Source organism: Pseudonaja textilis, chromosome 15, assembly GCF_049901715.1.
Source record: "Pseudonaja textilis isolate UNSWEBS1 chromosome 15, rPseTex1.2, whole genome shotgun sequence".
NCBI lineage: Eukaryota > Metazoa > Chordata > Lepidosauria > Squamata > Elapidae > Pseudonaja > Pseudonaja textilis.
In genome coordinates this window covers 836068-851675 of record NC_142004.1, presented here as the reverse complement: position 1 = coordinate 851675, position 15608 = coordinate 836068, and the positions used below count along the sequence as shown (strand labels likewise).

Here is a 15608-nt window from a genome sequence, read left to right as displayed (position 1 = left end):
CAAACCGCAGCGCATCCGGTAAGCCGGCCGTGAGAGCTGCCTTCGCCTCCCCTCCCCCACCCATCTCGGTTGCCCAGGAGGCAACCCCCCCACCCCCAGGTCATTCAACCAGCGTGCGCCGCCTCTGCCTGGGGAGGTTCACCTGCAGTGCTCGTCGTCTTCACTTCCAAATCGGTTGTTCTGGAGCTGTTCAGCCATGTTGGTCAGGATCACATCTCGAAGCTGGGCCAGGCCGCTGTTCCTGTCTCCTAGAGTGGGCCAATTCAAGGAGGAAGGGAAGTAGGGAGGCCTGGGATTGTGCCCCAAAACTGTCTCGCGGACACCACCCTGGCCTGAAGCATGCAGCAAGCCGTATGTTCTGGTTTGTGTGTTTTGAACGTACAAATTTGCACTCCAGCACCTTAAAAACTCTTACCTTCGGTTAAGACCAGTTTCAGTAGATTGTTAATTTCTGTTTCTCCGGGGTACAGGATGCTCAGACCAGAACTTAAAAGGGGAAAGAAAGGAGACACTTAGCACTTGCACAAAAACACACAAAAAGGGCACTGAAGATAAACTGACTTTACTCAGGCGTATGCTTGGAACTGTTGGCAATACCATTTGCTGCCGCATGAATTATGGATACCTGCCTGGAAATCTGTAGCATTTGTTTGGTTAAAGTAAGAATGTGGTTTTTTTTCAAGAATGGGCTGAAGCTTGGTAAACACTCACGTGTCCCAGTAAGCGAAGCCAAGAGCAGCAGCTGCTTTGGGGGTTTTCTTTACTGAATTTCACGAGGGACGAGCTTCCCCATCAACGGGGAGGCCTTGGGATCTTTTGAGAGGAGGCCAGGTGACCTACCTAATGGCCAAGCAGACCTCCTTCTGAATTTCAGGGCTGATCTGGTCGACTGGGGCCATGAGAAGCTGCCAAAGCAAAAGGCCGGATCGCCTGACGATCTCCCGATTCTTCTCTGTTTGGGGGCTGAAGAAAAATTTAAAAACCACCTGCAAGACAAGCATTGCAACGCAAGATGGGAGGGAGAAACATATGCGCAGCCAGTGAAGCGATGCACGCTTCGCTTATCTGCACTCTATCTGAATTTATTGAAACAACCAGGTTGGTTCCGACAACTAACATCGGAGAAGAGTCGAAGAAAACAGGGCAAGAGGTTGATACATTCAAATGCTCCGATTCGGCTCCTTATGAACCTCCAAGAAACAGGCAGGATTACCCCACAGAACACAGGCGTTTTTCAAACTTGACAACTTTACGATGGTTGGACTTCAAGGACTCCCCAGCCAGTCATGAACCCTGGGAGTTGAAGCCCCACCTATCTGAAAGTTGCCAATATTTGAAAAAATATTGCCACAGAGGATCAGGCTTGGATTTCGTTCCATTTCTGGTTGAACAAGAACGTCATTCAGGCTGTGCTCTAAATTGTGGCCTTCTTGCTGGGAGAGGCCACAAGCCAGAGCACATCTTGGATCAGCCAAGGAGTCAGCGATGCCCAGGGAGTGGCAGCAGATGAAAACTCTCTGCTGGGGTGCCCCGTTTCTTCCCCAAATACACAACAGACTGGCTGGCACTGACGGGGTTGCCTAGTTTGAGTAATGAAACGTCTGCAAGGAAACAACGGAGTTCGGAGAACACACAACCGAGACACGGCAGGGAAGTCTCCCATTAGGATTGGAGCTCTCGGGGTCGCCTAAGGTGAGCGAAGGTGTGCCCCGATCAGGAATGCGTACCTGAAAGACCACCAGGATGCAGCGTATGATGCAGGTGTCGCCGTTGACCATGGCTTTCTCCATGATGTCGCAAATGCTGCTGAGGTGATGGGCTTCGATCGGGTGTTGCTTAGCCAGGAAATTCGTGATCGGCATGTTGTTACTGGCCGCCAGCAGGTTGAGCTGATGGATGCACATGGCGCCCACGTGGTGCAGGAGCTGATTGATAACCTCGTTGGTGGCGATGGCGTCTCCTGCAAAAAAGGGCATCGTGCCCTTGTCAAAATCGCCTGGCAAAGACGATCCATCACCACCGACCAAGGAGACGGAGAGGGGAGGCCGATGGTCGTTCAGAAATCATTTCAAAGGAAATGGGCCAGGTTATTATTCCCGGTGCTGACGGCACCGTTCGCCTCTCACCTTGCGGCTCCAAGATGACGTGGCTGACTCCCAGCCTCTGGCAGATGTAGTGGAAGGCTTGGTTCCCAGGGTTGCACCACTGGTCAATGTAGTCGTTGGAGCAGGTCCAGATCATGTTGTTCATGGCGTCGTAGCAGGCGCCTGGACAGAAACATTGGTAGCCCCCTTGATCCAAAGGGGACCGGGACGCAAAACGAGCAGAAATCCAGAGGTCCCAGATGTTAAAATATCTCAGTCTCTTCCTGAGACACCTTGTCTCCAGAGCTTAGGGATGCTCCAGCCCTGGAAGTCTTTAAGGACAGCAACAGCACTTGGACTTATATACCGCTTTACAGTGTTTTACAGCCCTCTCTTAGCGGTTTCCAGAGTCGGCCTCTTGCCCCCCCAACAATCTGGCTCCTCATTTTACCCACCTCGGAAGGATGGGAGGCTGAGTCAACCTGGAGCCTAGTGAGACTAGAACTGCCAAATTGCAGGCAGCCGGCAGGCAGCAGAAGTAGCCTGCAGTGCCGTACTCTGACCACTGCACCACGAGGCTCAAGAAGAGACTGGACAACCATTTATCTGAGGTGGTGTGGGGGGGTCCCCTGAGGTTGGACTGGATGAGCCCCCAAGGCCCCTTCCGGTTCTGTGACTCTGCTGTGCATGTCCACACACACACACACACACACACACCCTGGTGATAAAATTTGTCTTCTTTCTCTGCATCCATTCCCACCAACAGCAGAATGTTGGTGGGGTTTTTTTTTAACTGTTCAGGAGTTATTTGCTCTGAAGAAATTTGCAATTCTGTCAAAAGCTCAGCTACGTAATGGCTAGAGAAAGCCACCCTGTGGAGTTTCGTTCAGAGCGTCCCGGGGGCAGCCTGCATCTAGGGCAGACCTTTGGGGCTTACCTAGGCCAGGGACAAGGGCCCCGCGTCCAAGGGAGCTCCCAGCAGCATCGATGAGGTCCGCTCGGCTTGCAAACTGCCCATCTGACAGATTGTACACCAGGCTGGAAGCTAGGACTTTAAAGAAGGGGTCTGCCGTCAATCCCTCCCCAGCTCACGTCATTCTAAGAGCAAACTGCACCTCGGGCGGAGCCAAAGCTCAACCTTCGGGGGCTAAAACCACCGCCTGGAACAGCCAAAGCGGCCTCAACAACACTGCCCTTCCCCTCCCCCAAGGCCAGGAGAGAGGCGAGAACTTACTTTTCAAGGATGACAAACCGCTGCTTCCCCCGAAGAGAGACCGGGTGGCAGAACTGCCGGAACCTCCCGGAGGCGGGATTAGCATCACCAGGTAGGTCCCACAGGTGTAGATCGGGGTCTTCCGTAGCATTTTGAGAGGCAGACCACAACTAGTGTTAGCAGCTGAAGAAGAAAAGGAGGAGGAGGAGGAGGAGGAGGAGGAGGAGGAGGAGGAGGAGGAGGAGGAGGAGGAGGAAGAAGAAAAAAGGGAGAAGGGAGAAGAAAAAGAAGAAGAAGAAGAAGAGTTGTGAGAAACACAGGGAGATAATTTCGCTCGGCAACTGCAAGCAGAGGAAGATGTGAAGAACCTGGTCCAATGCAGGACCATAAGGAGAGGCACTGCCCCCCCCCTCCCCCCACCTGGGAAGTCCTTCACAAGACTCCTCTGACAAGCAGGTGCTGTACCTGGTTTCTCAGGTGTTTTGCCCCGTTCAGCAAGAAGGCTCAGCTGCCCCCTTGGGCGAGGAAGAAAAGGCTCCTGGGCCCAACTGGCCCCTTACCTGCCTGGTCCTCTTTCAGGGTGTTGGAGATGGTGGAGCCCGTCAGCGCGGCCAGGGTGGCCGAAGGGGAGGCTCTGTACCTGGACAGTCTGCTGAGCAGCATCTCGTTGATGCTCTTGGCCGAGTCCCCCTCTTTCCTCATCAGGATGAGGCGCTCCTGGAGGGGCCTGGCGACGCAGAGGCCGTTGTCCCCCTGGGCCAAAGAGCCAAAAGGAGGAGAGAGCTTCCACCAGCCTGCGTGGGGTTCACCGCAACCCGGAGGGCATCCGGGCCAGGCAGACGCCCCCGGTTTGTGCCCGCCTTCTGGGCACCAGACCTCACCTTGACTTCAAAGATGTCCATGAAGACCGAGTGGCCCTTGGGGGTTTTTTCATTCAAGCTTGCAGGAGACCAGATCCAGTAGAAGTAGGTCCCGTCCGAAGAGAGGTGGACCGTGGTCATGGTGCTGCCTATGGGAAAGTGATCGGGGGGCATTGGGAGAAGCTGGCACACCTGGGCAGAGAAACGGGGCAGGGGGCAGAAGGGAGGAGAAATCCAGTTTTACTGGCATTTGTGACGACACGCTGATCCTGAACGCATCAAGGTGCCCGGTGGTTCGGCACAGTGATATGCCGGCCTAACATTTACAATTAAAATCAATATTTGTATTTCAAACAGACGCCAGAAGGAGATGGACCTTCCTCTTCTTCTTCTTCTTCTTTTAGGAAAGAAGAACGCTGGGAAGAAAACAAAGCTTCTCTCATCACGGCAAAACCAAAGCACTCCATCTTGCAAGGTCACACTTGCTGAACAAGCACATTGGAAGATGAATGAGATTTTTAATAGCTACACTGTGGAAGAGCTTTCTGCCCTCTCCACCTCTGGTCGTTTCCCCCGGGGTTTAATTCTTCTCAAAACCAGAAGCAGCTTTACTCTCAGGGTAGCCCCCCCCCTCAGAAACCTCAAAGGAAGTCCCAGGGGGCACGCACACACACACACACACACACGCACACCCACGTTCCCAAAGGAAGACAGGAACTCCAATTGGGAGTCGGCACTTTCCTCCCTCCTGCCCACCGACACCAGTGGGCCCATTGGCTAAGCCGTCCTGAGATCCCTTCGTGCAGCCGCCCAGGGCTCGTGGAACTTGATGCTCGGCGCTTGTCTGCTGCTGTCTCAGCTCCTGGGCTCTTGGCCGGAGTCTCAGGTGCAGCCAGCAGACAACATTGCGCTAATGCTCAGGCATTCTTGGGAACGGATTGCCAGCTTTCAAAGGGCGACCGAGCGCCTGAGTCATCTCGGAAGCATCCCAGGGCAACGCAGTTTCACGCACTGAGTAGTCGCCTGGCAGAGTTCTCCGATCCTAAGTCATTGCTGGGCAGTCTGAGCATTTGTGGATGGACGGAAAAGCTCCCCGGGGAAGGACGGCAGGCGCACGAGGGATTTTTTTAAAAAAATCTTAGTTTCAGAAAGACCACCTGGCTTTCCAAGAGACAATCAATTATTATTGAAGATGGGGGTGGGTGGGGGGGGAATGGGGGACAGGACCACCTGGCTCGAATCACAAACCAGGCCCTGGGACAGACAGCCAAGCTAGAAACAGCTCTGATGTTACCTGAAGGGTGTTCGGATCGATGACCTGGAAAAGGGAGTGAGGTTTGCTGTCAAAGGAGACCGGCCTGTGGAGCAGCCGGCCGTTGCCGAAGGCCACCCAGCCGGATTCCAGTTCCTCGTTGCGGGAGTAGACAAAGCCTCTGAAAGGAAGAGCGGGGTGGTGGCGCTCTGGATCAGGTCCTCCTGTTCGTGGCTCCTTCGTTCCCTCCTCAAACCCGCCCAATGTTGTCTTTCTCTCCACCGCCGTCGCTATCCCGGAGACCGTGCTTTGGCGCGGGGCTTACCGTAAAGTACCGTGTAATCCAGAGCCTAATTTGCTGATTCCCCGGCCAACGGAGTTGGTGGTGTAAAGATAAAGTCCATCCACTGCCAGGCAGCGGCCTAAGTCTGCATCTGCAAGAGGAGGAGGAGGAGGAGGAGGAGGAGGAGGAGAGGAGGAGGAGGAGGAGGAGGAGGAGGGTTATTTTCAAAGCCACAGAATTCGGGGCAAGAACGGGGCAGAAAATGTTTCTTTTGAGTCACGGCCAACCGTCACCTGTGCACTAGGCAGGGCCCTCCACAGCGCTGCCACCCTTGTTAGGTCTGCAAAAGGCCAACCGAAAAAAGCTTGATGGTCTCATTTTACAGTTAAATCTTTGACTACGTCCAGTTCTGAGCACCGACAACTGGACAGCATCAAGGAGAAAGATGCAGACCTGAGAGAAAACTCCTCCAGGTGCAGGTGTAAAAAATTGGCCGCCATTAAGCTGGAGAAGAGAGATTAAGAGGCCGGAAGAAGACCGGTCCCCTGCTTTTTATCAGAGGCCCTATTTTTTGGGGTGGGGTGGGGGGTGGGGTGTCAGGGTTGCATTTTTATTCCTACATTCTGGAGGAAGCAGCATTCTTCTTACAACCACCCGTGCTTGCGCTCTGCCCCTCGCTCTGACGGAGGTCATTTCCCAGTGGAAGAAAACCTTCTCACGGCGTCCGCCCTGCTATCCTTTAGCCGTGGCTTCTGCCCGTCCTGAAAATACCAAACCTCGGGTGCTCGAAAGGTGGGAATGTCCAGGGTTCTTACCTTTGTTTTCTGAGCCAGAGCCAGGGTTAGCATCAGGTGCTGGCAGCATGTCCTCAAAACCCCAGGACACCAGGTGTTTGCCCCCTAGCAAGCAGGAGGGGGATCCAGGTCCGCCTTCTAAAAGCAGCAGCCTTCAGGGAGCAGATGTGGAGACACACACACACACACACATATAAATACGCGCTTCTGTGAAATACGAACAGCTACACAAAAGGGGTTCACCTTTATGGGCTTTTAAGGGGAAACGGCTGTTCCGTGTTGATATACTTTGGCTTTGTATTATTGGGAGAGAACAGTGAACTTGGCATTACTGAACTGAGGTGTGTGGTTTAGAGCAACCTTGGCCAACTCCCAGGGCTCCACAAGTCTGAAAGCGGCCAAGGTTGGAGACCCCTGGTTTAGAGCAATACCTGGGGTGCTCCCTATCCCCTCCCCCTCCCCTTCCTCCTCCTCACCTGTACAACACATCAGCCACAGGCAGGGATCCTAAATCGGTCTGTTTTTGCAGGAGATGGACGGTGTGAACAAAGGTTTTGAGGGAGCCCCTGGGCAAAAGACAACAAGGGAGAGGTCCCTCTTCAGACACCGTAAGATGCTAATGGAGGCGGCAGAGCTCTCTAAACAGAGGAGGACCTGACACTAATGCCCAGAGAAATCAATAAGTCAATCAATCAATAAGACTTGGGGACTGATACCCAGATATTGCATACTGTTTCTGCTTCCAATCAGCGGAGGCCTAGCAGTAAGTGAAAAAGGTGGTTCAAACCCAGTGGGGAAAAAGGACGCAACCTGGGTGGGAAAAAGCAGGCAAACCTATCTAGGTGGGGATGAAGGGAATTCTTGGGAGCGTTTTGCATGGTGGTCAGAATGCAAAAGGACCCCCCAAGAGTGCAGAGAAGGTCCTGGCCGGTTCTGCTTTGTGACGACTGTCTCCAAACTCAGGGGAACAAGGACCCCCACCACTCCAGCATGGAAGAGACGGAAAGACACCCCGATCCTGCTCCCCGGGGGCTTCCTTTCCTCGGCAGAACCTTCTCTGAATGCCCAGGGAAGACCGGGAGCTGCAGAGGACCTTCCTGAGCGGCTGTTGGGTTGCCTTCTGTCTTCAGGGGTTGCCCAACAAAGTTACCAGGACTGCAGACAGGAAGAGCCCCCTCCCCCCCCCGGCAGTTTGCTGTCCTGCAGGGCAACGCAGAGACCCCCGACGTAAGCCAACCTCTTTAAACAGGGATGGGAAGGCACCAACAGGGCCTCCTCCAAGGAACAGGTAGTCCTCAAGCCCACAAGGCTTAAAGCTTGCCAAGTTGGAAGAGCCTTGTACTAGGCCAACAATCGAGCAGTTAAAACCAAGGGTCTTCCAACTTGGCAAGCTTTAAGCCTCGTGGACTTCCACTCCCAGAATTCCTGAGCTAGCATGACTGGAGAAGGAGGAATTCTGGGAGTTGAAGTCCACAAGCTTGCCAAGTTGGAAGAGCCTTGCTTTGGACGGCCACGAAAGGAACTGTGGGAAGTCAAGGACTACCTGTTGGGCTTTTTTTTATAGATGGGTGTGTCAGAAAAGACGAGGGGAGGGGGCTTTTCTTAGCGTTGCTGCCCCGAAGGACACCAGAGGACCCTCCCCCCCACCGCACTCCCCCTACCTGGCACAGGCCAAGGCCACCAGGGCAGCGGCGGCGTTCTCCTTCTGCCGGTGGGGGATCTGCTGGCCGCAGGGCGAGGCCTCCTCCAGCCAGGAGCAGAGCAGAGCCTCGATGCCGTTCAGGCAGTCGGCGGGCTCCTTGGTCAGGCTCAGGGGCTGGCAGTCCCGGAGGCAGGAGAGGAGCACCTCGGCGGTGACGTTGCCCAAGGAAGGGTCGGTCCTGCTCTGGGACTCGATCAGCGGGAAGACCAGGAGCAGGCCCATGCGGGAGGTGAAGGGCGCCTGCTCCGACTGCTGCAGGAGGCCCTGCCGCTTAAGCAGGGCCAGCGCCTCCTCATCGCCCGAGCTCTCCCGCTCGTGCTGCTCCTCCAGGGCCAGCTGGCGCTGGGCGTTCCAGAGGCCCCGCAGCGCATTCAGGCGGTACTCCAGCAGGCGGGCGTAGGCGTTGCTCTGGTTGCCACAGATGGCGCGCAGGCGCTCCGACAGCTCCGTGGGGTTCTTGGTCTCGAAGGTTAAGATCTGGAGGGGACAGAGAGCGGGAGACCTTCAGGCTCAGGGAGGCCTTCTCCACATCCCTCCCCGGGTTCAAGCCCGGAGCCTTCGGGGAGGGGAAGGGCTCCAAAGTCATCACCCAAAGCGGGGAGAATATCTGCAGCTCTGCAGGCTTTTGAGCCGGGTTTCCCAACCTCGGCCGCTTTTAAGATGAGTGGACTTCAACTCCCAGAATTCCCCAGCCAGCACCCTCTTCAAAGCGGCCAAGGGTGAGAAAATACTGAGTTTTCCAGGAAGGCAGACTGGAACCAATAGCCAAGCCATGGGCCTTTCCCCTCATAAAATCCACGCTGGTCCTTGGCATCAATTCCCCTCGTGCTGCTACTGAATGGCTGCCCTCAGGAAAAACATAAAGCTTGATTCACTTACTGCCCTGACTGCTTTAAAAGCCTGAGCTTTCAAGTGGGGGAAGAAATACTATCAGTTCCCTCATTTTATCCCCCATCTTGAAAGAGCATGCAACACACACACACACACTCATACGCTTTGATTAACGACCAAGCGTCAAATTTGTGTTGTGCCAAGGTACCATTAAAGCAGAACCACTACCCAGACGGATTTAAAATTTCGGATAATGTTACCATTCGCTTTACGATCAGGATCAGATATTTATGAATTCACAACCTTTCCTGGGTTGCTTTATATGGCCTGTAGATGACATTAGATGACACATAAAACCAGAGCTTTTGTTTTTTGAGCAACTTCAATGGCAAGGAGCAAGAAATAGGATTACTGAGAAAGGATTTCAAGGCCAATTAGCCAAATAAATACAAGCTGACATACGTCGTTAGCTAAGTGCTGCAAACATTGATTTAGCTTGGGTGTAAACTCACAAAACAGGGTCTAATAAAATCCATTCGGTTTTCCAGCATTGCAAATTCACTGTGGCATCCTCCAAATTCTAAGACGGTGCAAAATTTAACAGCGGCAATTTCTGCTTTTTTATTAGGAAAATGTTGTGATTTCACGCAGGGAAAGACGTGCTGGCAAATAAGTTTAAAACGAACAGACTTCAACTCCCAGAATTCCCCGGCCAGCATGAAGTTGAAATCCACTCATCTTAAAAGTTGCGAAGGTTGAGAAACAGGGTTCTAAGGATTATGCATGTTTCCACGGATTTGACCCCAAGAGAATAACGAACAGCTCCGGATTTGGGTGGAAACTTTTACAAGGCTAGCCACCACGTCCCCTTGCCTTGTTCTGCTCCTCGGTATATTATCTCTCTGCTGAGTCAGGACCACTGAGGAGAGAATTCCTTGGTTATTCGGGGTGAATTCCCCTTGTTTTTAAGAAGACAAAAGTAATGGAGGATCACAGCCAGTCCAGTGGCTTCTTGGGAATAAAGGAGAACTGGCGCATGACATACACACCCCCACCAAATATAAATATATATATTCTTTTACATAGATAGGAAAGAATAGACCCTCTCCTGCAGCCGAGATGCTTGCTGTGTTGGCAAAATCTATACCCAGGTAAGCACAGCAGCAACCCTGAAGGCTGAGAATGTGCCAGTCATGGGCCCGAGTGGTTCTTTGCCATTGTGCTGCCAGCAGAGTAGCCTCGAAAGAGCGGTGCCTTCTAGATCTCCAACAGTCAACACAAAAAGCAACTGGTGTGTGCTAGAACAATCGATTTCAGTCCTGGAAGCGGCCACGCACCACACAAAGCAAGGACAGGACAATCACAACTGTTTGTGTAACCCCAGGAATGGGTGGCACACACTGACCTCTGAGAAGGGTCAGGGCAAAGGGCCCCTTTGGGATGAGGGAGGCCTGGCTGGCACTGGGCCTTGGGGGTTTTTTTTTTTTGGCTCTGAATGAGGATTTCTGTCGCCAGCAAGTACCCCGTGAGTCCTGTCTGGTTTCTCACCTATGCTATATTCTTCACGTATGTACAGGCAGTCCTCGACTTAACAACGGTTCATTTAGTGACTGTTCAAAGTTACAACGGCACTGGAAAACGTGACTTAGGACTAGCTTTTTCCCCACAGGTACCACCTTTGCAGCATCCCCAGGGTCAGTCACGTCACCAAAGTTCGGAGGCTTGGCAACGGGTTCATATTTATGACGGTTGCTGCGTCCCAAGGTCATGGCGGGTCCCGTTTGCAACCTTCTGACAAGCAAACTCCAAGGGGTTCGCTTAACGACCGGGTTACTAACTTATGACCTGCGGGGACTGGCTTAAGAATGGTGGTGAGAAGTCGTAAAATGGAGGCGGGGGCAGCAAAACTTTGCTTAGCAAATGTTGCACTCAGCAGGAGAAATTTGGGGCTCCATTGTGGCCGTAAGTTGAGGACCCTGATATTTTTATAACCATCCCACTTTCTGGTATCATATCACAGTTTTTCTCTACCAGAACTCCTAAGTCTACCGAGAATGCTTGCGACAGACCCCGGGGGGCTGCCACCAGACAGGACAATCAGGTGATAACACAGCATCCAGGTATACTTTGCCAGCATCTGGGTCGTTTGTGTGCAAAAAAGGGGAAAAAAGTGAGCTCCTGAATTAGCTCTACCAAGACCACCACCCCATCCTCCCCTCTTTGGAGGAATTTCTCAACTTCCTCGTCATTCCATTTAAATAATTCTTGCACTGAAATTACTGGGTAGCCCACAAAGGACTCCCACTTAACCATGATCTCTCGATCTCTCTCTCTAGGAAAAGAAGTACTCCTAACTTCTTTAACTGTGTTTGCTGAGCAACGGGAGCTAAAATTCTGCAGAAACAGCAAACAGGCTGCCCATCGAAGAGGCATTTATTTTTAAATAAACACTCTGAAGTCAAAGGGTTCGGAGTGACTTCCAGGCTGGCCTGGTCTTGAAAAGCGGGAAAGAGGCCAGAGTTCGTTAGTACCAGGATGGGGGACCACTAGGAAATCCCAGGGCCGTAGAATAAACTGGGAAGTCAATCCCAGAAGAATGCGATAAAAAAAACCCATCTCTGTATAGATGACAGTGCAGTTGAAAAGAAGCCTGCCAACAATGGGAAGCTCTTATTGCAGATCTATAGCACAGCCATAACTGGAATTCTGTGCTCGGTTTTAGTCATCACATTTGAAAAGGCTATGAAGAACTGGGGGAGAGGGGGTAGTGCAGACAAGGACAAACAAAACTATCAGGAGCTTGAGAAAAACATCTGAGACGGGCAAGAACAAAATGCAGGAAAGTTTAAGAAAAGGAGGAGGAGGAGGAGGAGGAGGAGGAGGAGGAGGAGGGAGGAGGAGGAGGAGGAGGAGGAGGAGAATAATGCCCTGGGTGAGGAAAAGAGGGCTAGGAGCTGCTTTCTGCCCCCTCCTCCTCCTCCTCCTGCTCCATCGCTAGCGGCAGGGGCCATTCAGTGAAACCACAGAGAAAAAGGACAACAGAAACCTCCTTGACATTGTGGGCAATTAATCTGCGGGATTCCTCACCACAAGATATGAGGAGGATGCGATATGAAGATGACCAGAGTGACAAGGGAGCAGGGGAAGTCGGGGAGGACACCCAGGAGGAGGGACGTTCGTCTCAAAGACTCAGTGCTGCCTCTGTGTGTGGGGACAACCCGGTGCAGGGACCCCCAGGAGGAGAGGGCTGGGTCCCTAGATCTCTCGGCCTCCGACTGGATGCTCCCAGGCGAGGGTTGGCCTTCGGGAGTCAAACTGAAAGTCAAGAAACTTTCCTCGTTTTGAGCGAAATGTGCAAAGTTGCCAGACGTAATCTGGGGTGTGCCTCACCCCCACCCCCCCGCCCCCCACAAGCATTTGGGATGATCCATTGCATTTTTATGTGGGAGAAATGTAAATTTAGAGCCACTCGCTGGTGAGATGGGCAGCATATAAATTTAACAGGCAAGTCCAATCCTGACCGGCCAAAGGTTGACTCAGTCTTCCATCCTTCTGAGAGGTTGGTAAAATGAGGACCCCGATTGTTGGGGCAAGAAGCTGACTCTGAAGCGGCATATAAGTCTAAGTGCTATTAACAAATAAGTAAACAGTAAAAATACGAATGGGAACAATCAGCTGTACGCAGCCGCTTTTCCGCCTGAGTGGTATTGGACGGCCCCTGTATCCTGCCCAGCTACTAGGGCCTTGTGGGCTCTGCTGGCTGGCAGGGTGCTGGCCTTTGTACTCCCATTTATGCGTTAAACACCCTTCGGGGAGAGGCGAGGGAAAGGAAAGGCTCATCAATTGCTATTTACATTTCAGGAACTCCAAACATCCACGTTATCAGCTTCCATTCCACAACATGTTTTCTAAACAATTGTAGAGATTGTACAATTACCTTGAAACTACAGCAGGCTCTCTGAGCAATTACTGCACAGGGCTGTCATGTGATTAATCATCATTTAAAGCAGGCTTGCAGAACTAATGGGCTCAATTCTATTTCTGGATGCAAACTATATTGATGCAAAAAGAAAAAAAAACCCCAAACAAGAACCACCGCCTTCTGGACCACAAGACCACAAACCATTCCACGTTCTTTGACAGATCACAACAAAAACAAGCCTTTCCCCCCCCCCCTCCAAAAAAAGGGGGCCGTCAGCATTTATTTTAACAAAAGGCTTGCGGTGTGTGGGCCAGTGTCATTTCCACCACCCATACTCGGTTGCTTGTCCACCCGAAGAGCGGATGGCAGCCTGGGCTCCTTCCCGGCAACACAATAGCATCCCTTCAAGCTCCCTACACAAACGCAGGTGACCAAGCATAAGCCTTCAATGCGGTGCCTGCTGAACCGTCCCCGTTTGGTTCACACCACCCGGCTTCTGACAAAGAACCTGTGTCACTGAGAGCCACCCGGCTGGGGAAGAGGGCGGAGTGACGGAGGGAGGCGCATCAGAAAAGCCGTAGCAGGGAAGTCATTGGCAGCCCGGGGCTCTTCGGCTGCCCCTCTTTTTAAGGGCGGGGGGAAGAAGCCCAGCATCATGGTTCCTCTCCCTTGGCTTTTGGGCCGTCCCAGGGAGCTCAGCCCCGGAATAAACCGCGGGCACAGGTCAGAACCAGGCAGGCCATCCAGCAGGAAAACCAGAATGAGAGGATCCCCCCGGGGTGGGGGGGGCGGGGGAGGATTCCCCAGGAGAAAGAGAGAGGAGGAGGAGGAGGAGGAGAGCCGCCCAACCTCTGGCCTCTGCTGCCTCCTTACTGCTGAATCACCTTTGCGACAGGCAGCCTGTGGAGCAATGTGGACGTAGAGAGACCTGCCCCAGTGTTTACATGGCCCCTTCCTGCTCTCGGAGGGGCACCTGGTTTCCTACCCCGCATCTTGACCCTGCTGGGATCAAGAAATCAGAGCTGCTCTCTGCCCCTCTCCTCCCCCCAGACCCTCCTCCCTCTCCATCCCACCCCCCGCCCCCCCCCCCTATTTTCCAGGTTCTCATCCATCCTTCACCCGCTGGCCTTCCAGAGGTTGTCCTTCAACCAAGCTCCCTGGGTCCTCCTCCCACCTGTTTCTCCTCACTTGGGCAGGTTCTCCCATCCGGTCCCTTGGCCAGGATCACCTCTAAACTTTCTCCTCTTGACCTCCGCCCGCCTCCAGTTCTTCTTCCTTCGCGGCCTTCCTTGGCCCACCCCTCATCCCATATCTTCCAAGGGTCTTCCCATCTCCCACCCCCTTGGGCCCACCCTTCCCCATTCCATCCCCTCCATTCCAGTCCCTCACAATGGGAAGGCTCCTTCCAGGACAGGATTTGAGGTTTCCAGTGGGCCGGTTCCCCACCTGAGCATCCCCCCCTCTGTTAAATCCCTGACCCAGGTGTGCATCTCCTTCCCAGAAAGAGAGGTGGGGGGTGATCCCTCCTTCCTCCTCTCATCTTTCCTTCCTTCCTTCCTCCCTCCCTCCCCATCCTCTCTAAACCCTCCTTTCTTCTTTCCTTCCTTCCTCCCACCTCTCAACTTCCTTCTCTTTCCTTCCTTCCCTCACCTGTCTACCTTCCATCTCTTAATTCTTCCTTCCTTCCTTCTTCCTTCCCTCCCCATCCTCTCCAAACCTCCCTTTTCTTTCTTTCCTTCCTTCCTTCTCTCACCTTCCATCTCTTCCCTTCCTTCTCTCACCTGTCTACCTTCCTTCCATCTCTTAGCCTCCCTTCCTCCCTTCCTTGACTCAGTGGGACCCCCCAGGGCCCTCTTTGGCCCCCATTCCCTTGGTGGTGATGGGGGGCAAACCAAGGGCCCCCTCCCTTGAGCCTGTCCCGTTATTAACCCCCATCGCCCCCTTTCCCAACCACCTTCTCCTCCCCCCGGTCTAACGACGGGGCGGGCAGAGGAAGAGGCCAAGGCGATGCCGGGGCCCCCTCGCCTCCCTCGGAGCCAGCCAGGGCCTTCCCTCCTGGGGGAGAACACTGACTCCCCCTCAGGTAAAGGCCCCGCGACCCCCACCCGCCATTGTCCGAGCCCCCAATCCTTCCTCACCTCCAGTTCGGTGTCTCCGGGCTCGGCCACGCCGATGATCTCGCTGGGCAGCTCGGCCAGGTCGGTGACCCGGATCAGCCCGTCGTGGAGAAAGATGGTCTCCTCCTTCACCGACAGCCACTGCGCCGAGTCGGCGGCGGTGGCCGCCGCGGAGCCCGAGGCGCCCGCCGGGGAGCCCATCCAGGAGGCCGGGCGGGGGACGGCGGCACCTGCCTCCCAACCTCCTTCCTCGGCGGTGGCGGCTGAGGAGAAGCGGGGATGCTCCGGCAGGCCGGGCGGCGGGAGGAGGGGGGAGGAGGGAGGAGGAGGAGGAGGAGGAGCGGCGGAGGCGGCGCCCTCAACCCCCGCCATGATGGGCGGAGGAGGGGGCGGGGCCTACTCACGCGCCCGGCTGACGGCACCACGCCATCTTGGAGGCGCGCGAGCGGACCTCAAGGCGGGAGGGGGGAGGAGGGCCCGGCATGCCCCGCGCCGCGCGACCCAAGAGCGGGGACGCGCGCGTTACCCCCGCCCACTGGGCGTGACAGAG

At 54.1% G+C, this 15608-nt stretch overlaps 1 protein-coding gene across 1 annotated transcript in view; it reads right to left on the bottom strand.

Annotated features, from left to right (window-relative positions):
- Positions 1 to 15365, bottom strand: part of HECTD4 (HECT domain E3 ubiquitin protein ligase 4) — a 46278-nt gene extending 30913 nt beyond the window's left edge. The window contains 15 exon segments of the mRNA XM_087913275.1: positions 143 to 248; positions 416 to 486; positions 841 to 986; positions 1728 to 1960; positions 2127 to 2267; positions 3022 to 3135; positions 3319 to 3480; positions 3858 to 4050; positions 4179 to 4349; positions 5452 to 5590; positions 5735 to 5843; positions 6508 to 6638; positions 6963 to 7052; positions 8148 to 8665; positions 15080 to 15365. Of these exon segments, the coding sequence (XP_087769401.1) occupies positions 143 to 248; positions 416 to 486; positions 841 to 986; positions 1728 to 1960; positions 2127 to 2267; positions 3022 to 3135; positions 3319 to 3480; positions 3858 to 4050; positions 4179 to 4349; positions 5452 to 5590; positions 5735 to 5843; positions 6508 to 6638; positions 6963 to 7052; positions 8148 to 8665; positions 15080 to 15259 (2504 nt within the window). The 5' untranslated portion in view covers positions 15260 to 15365.
- Between the last annotated feature and the right edge of the window lie 243 nt (positions 15366 to 15608).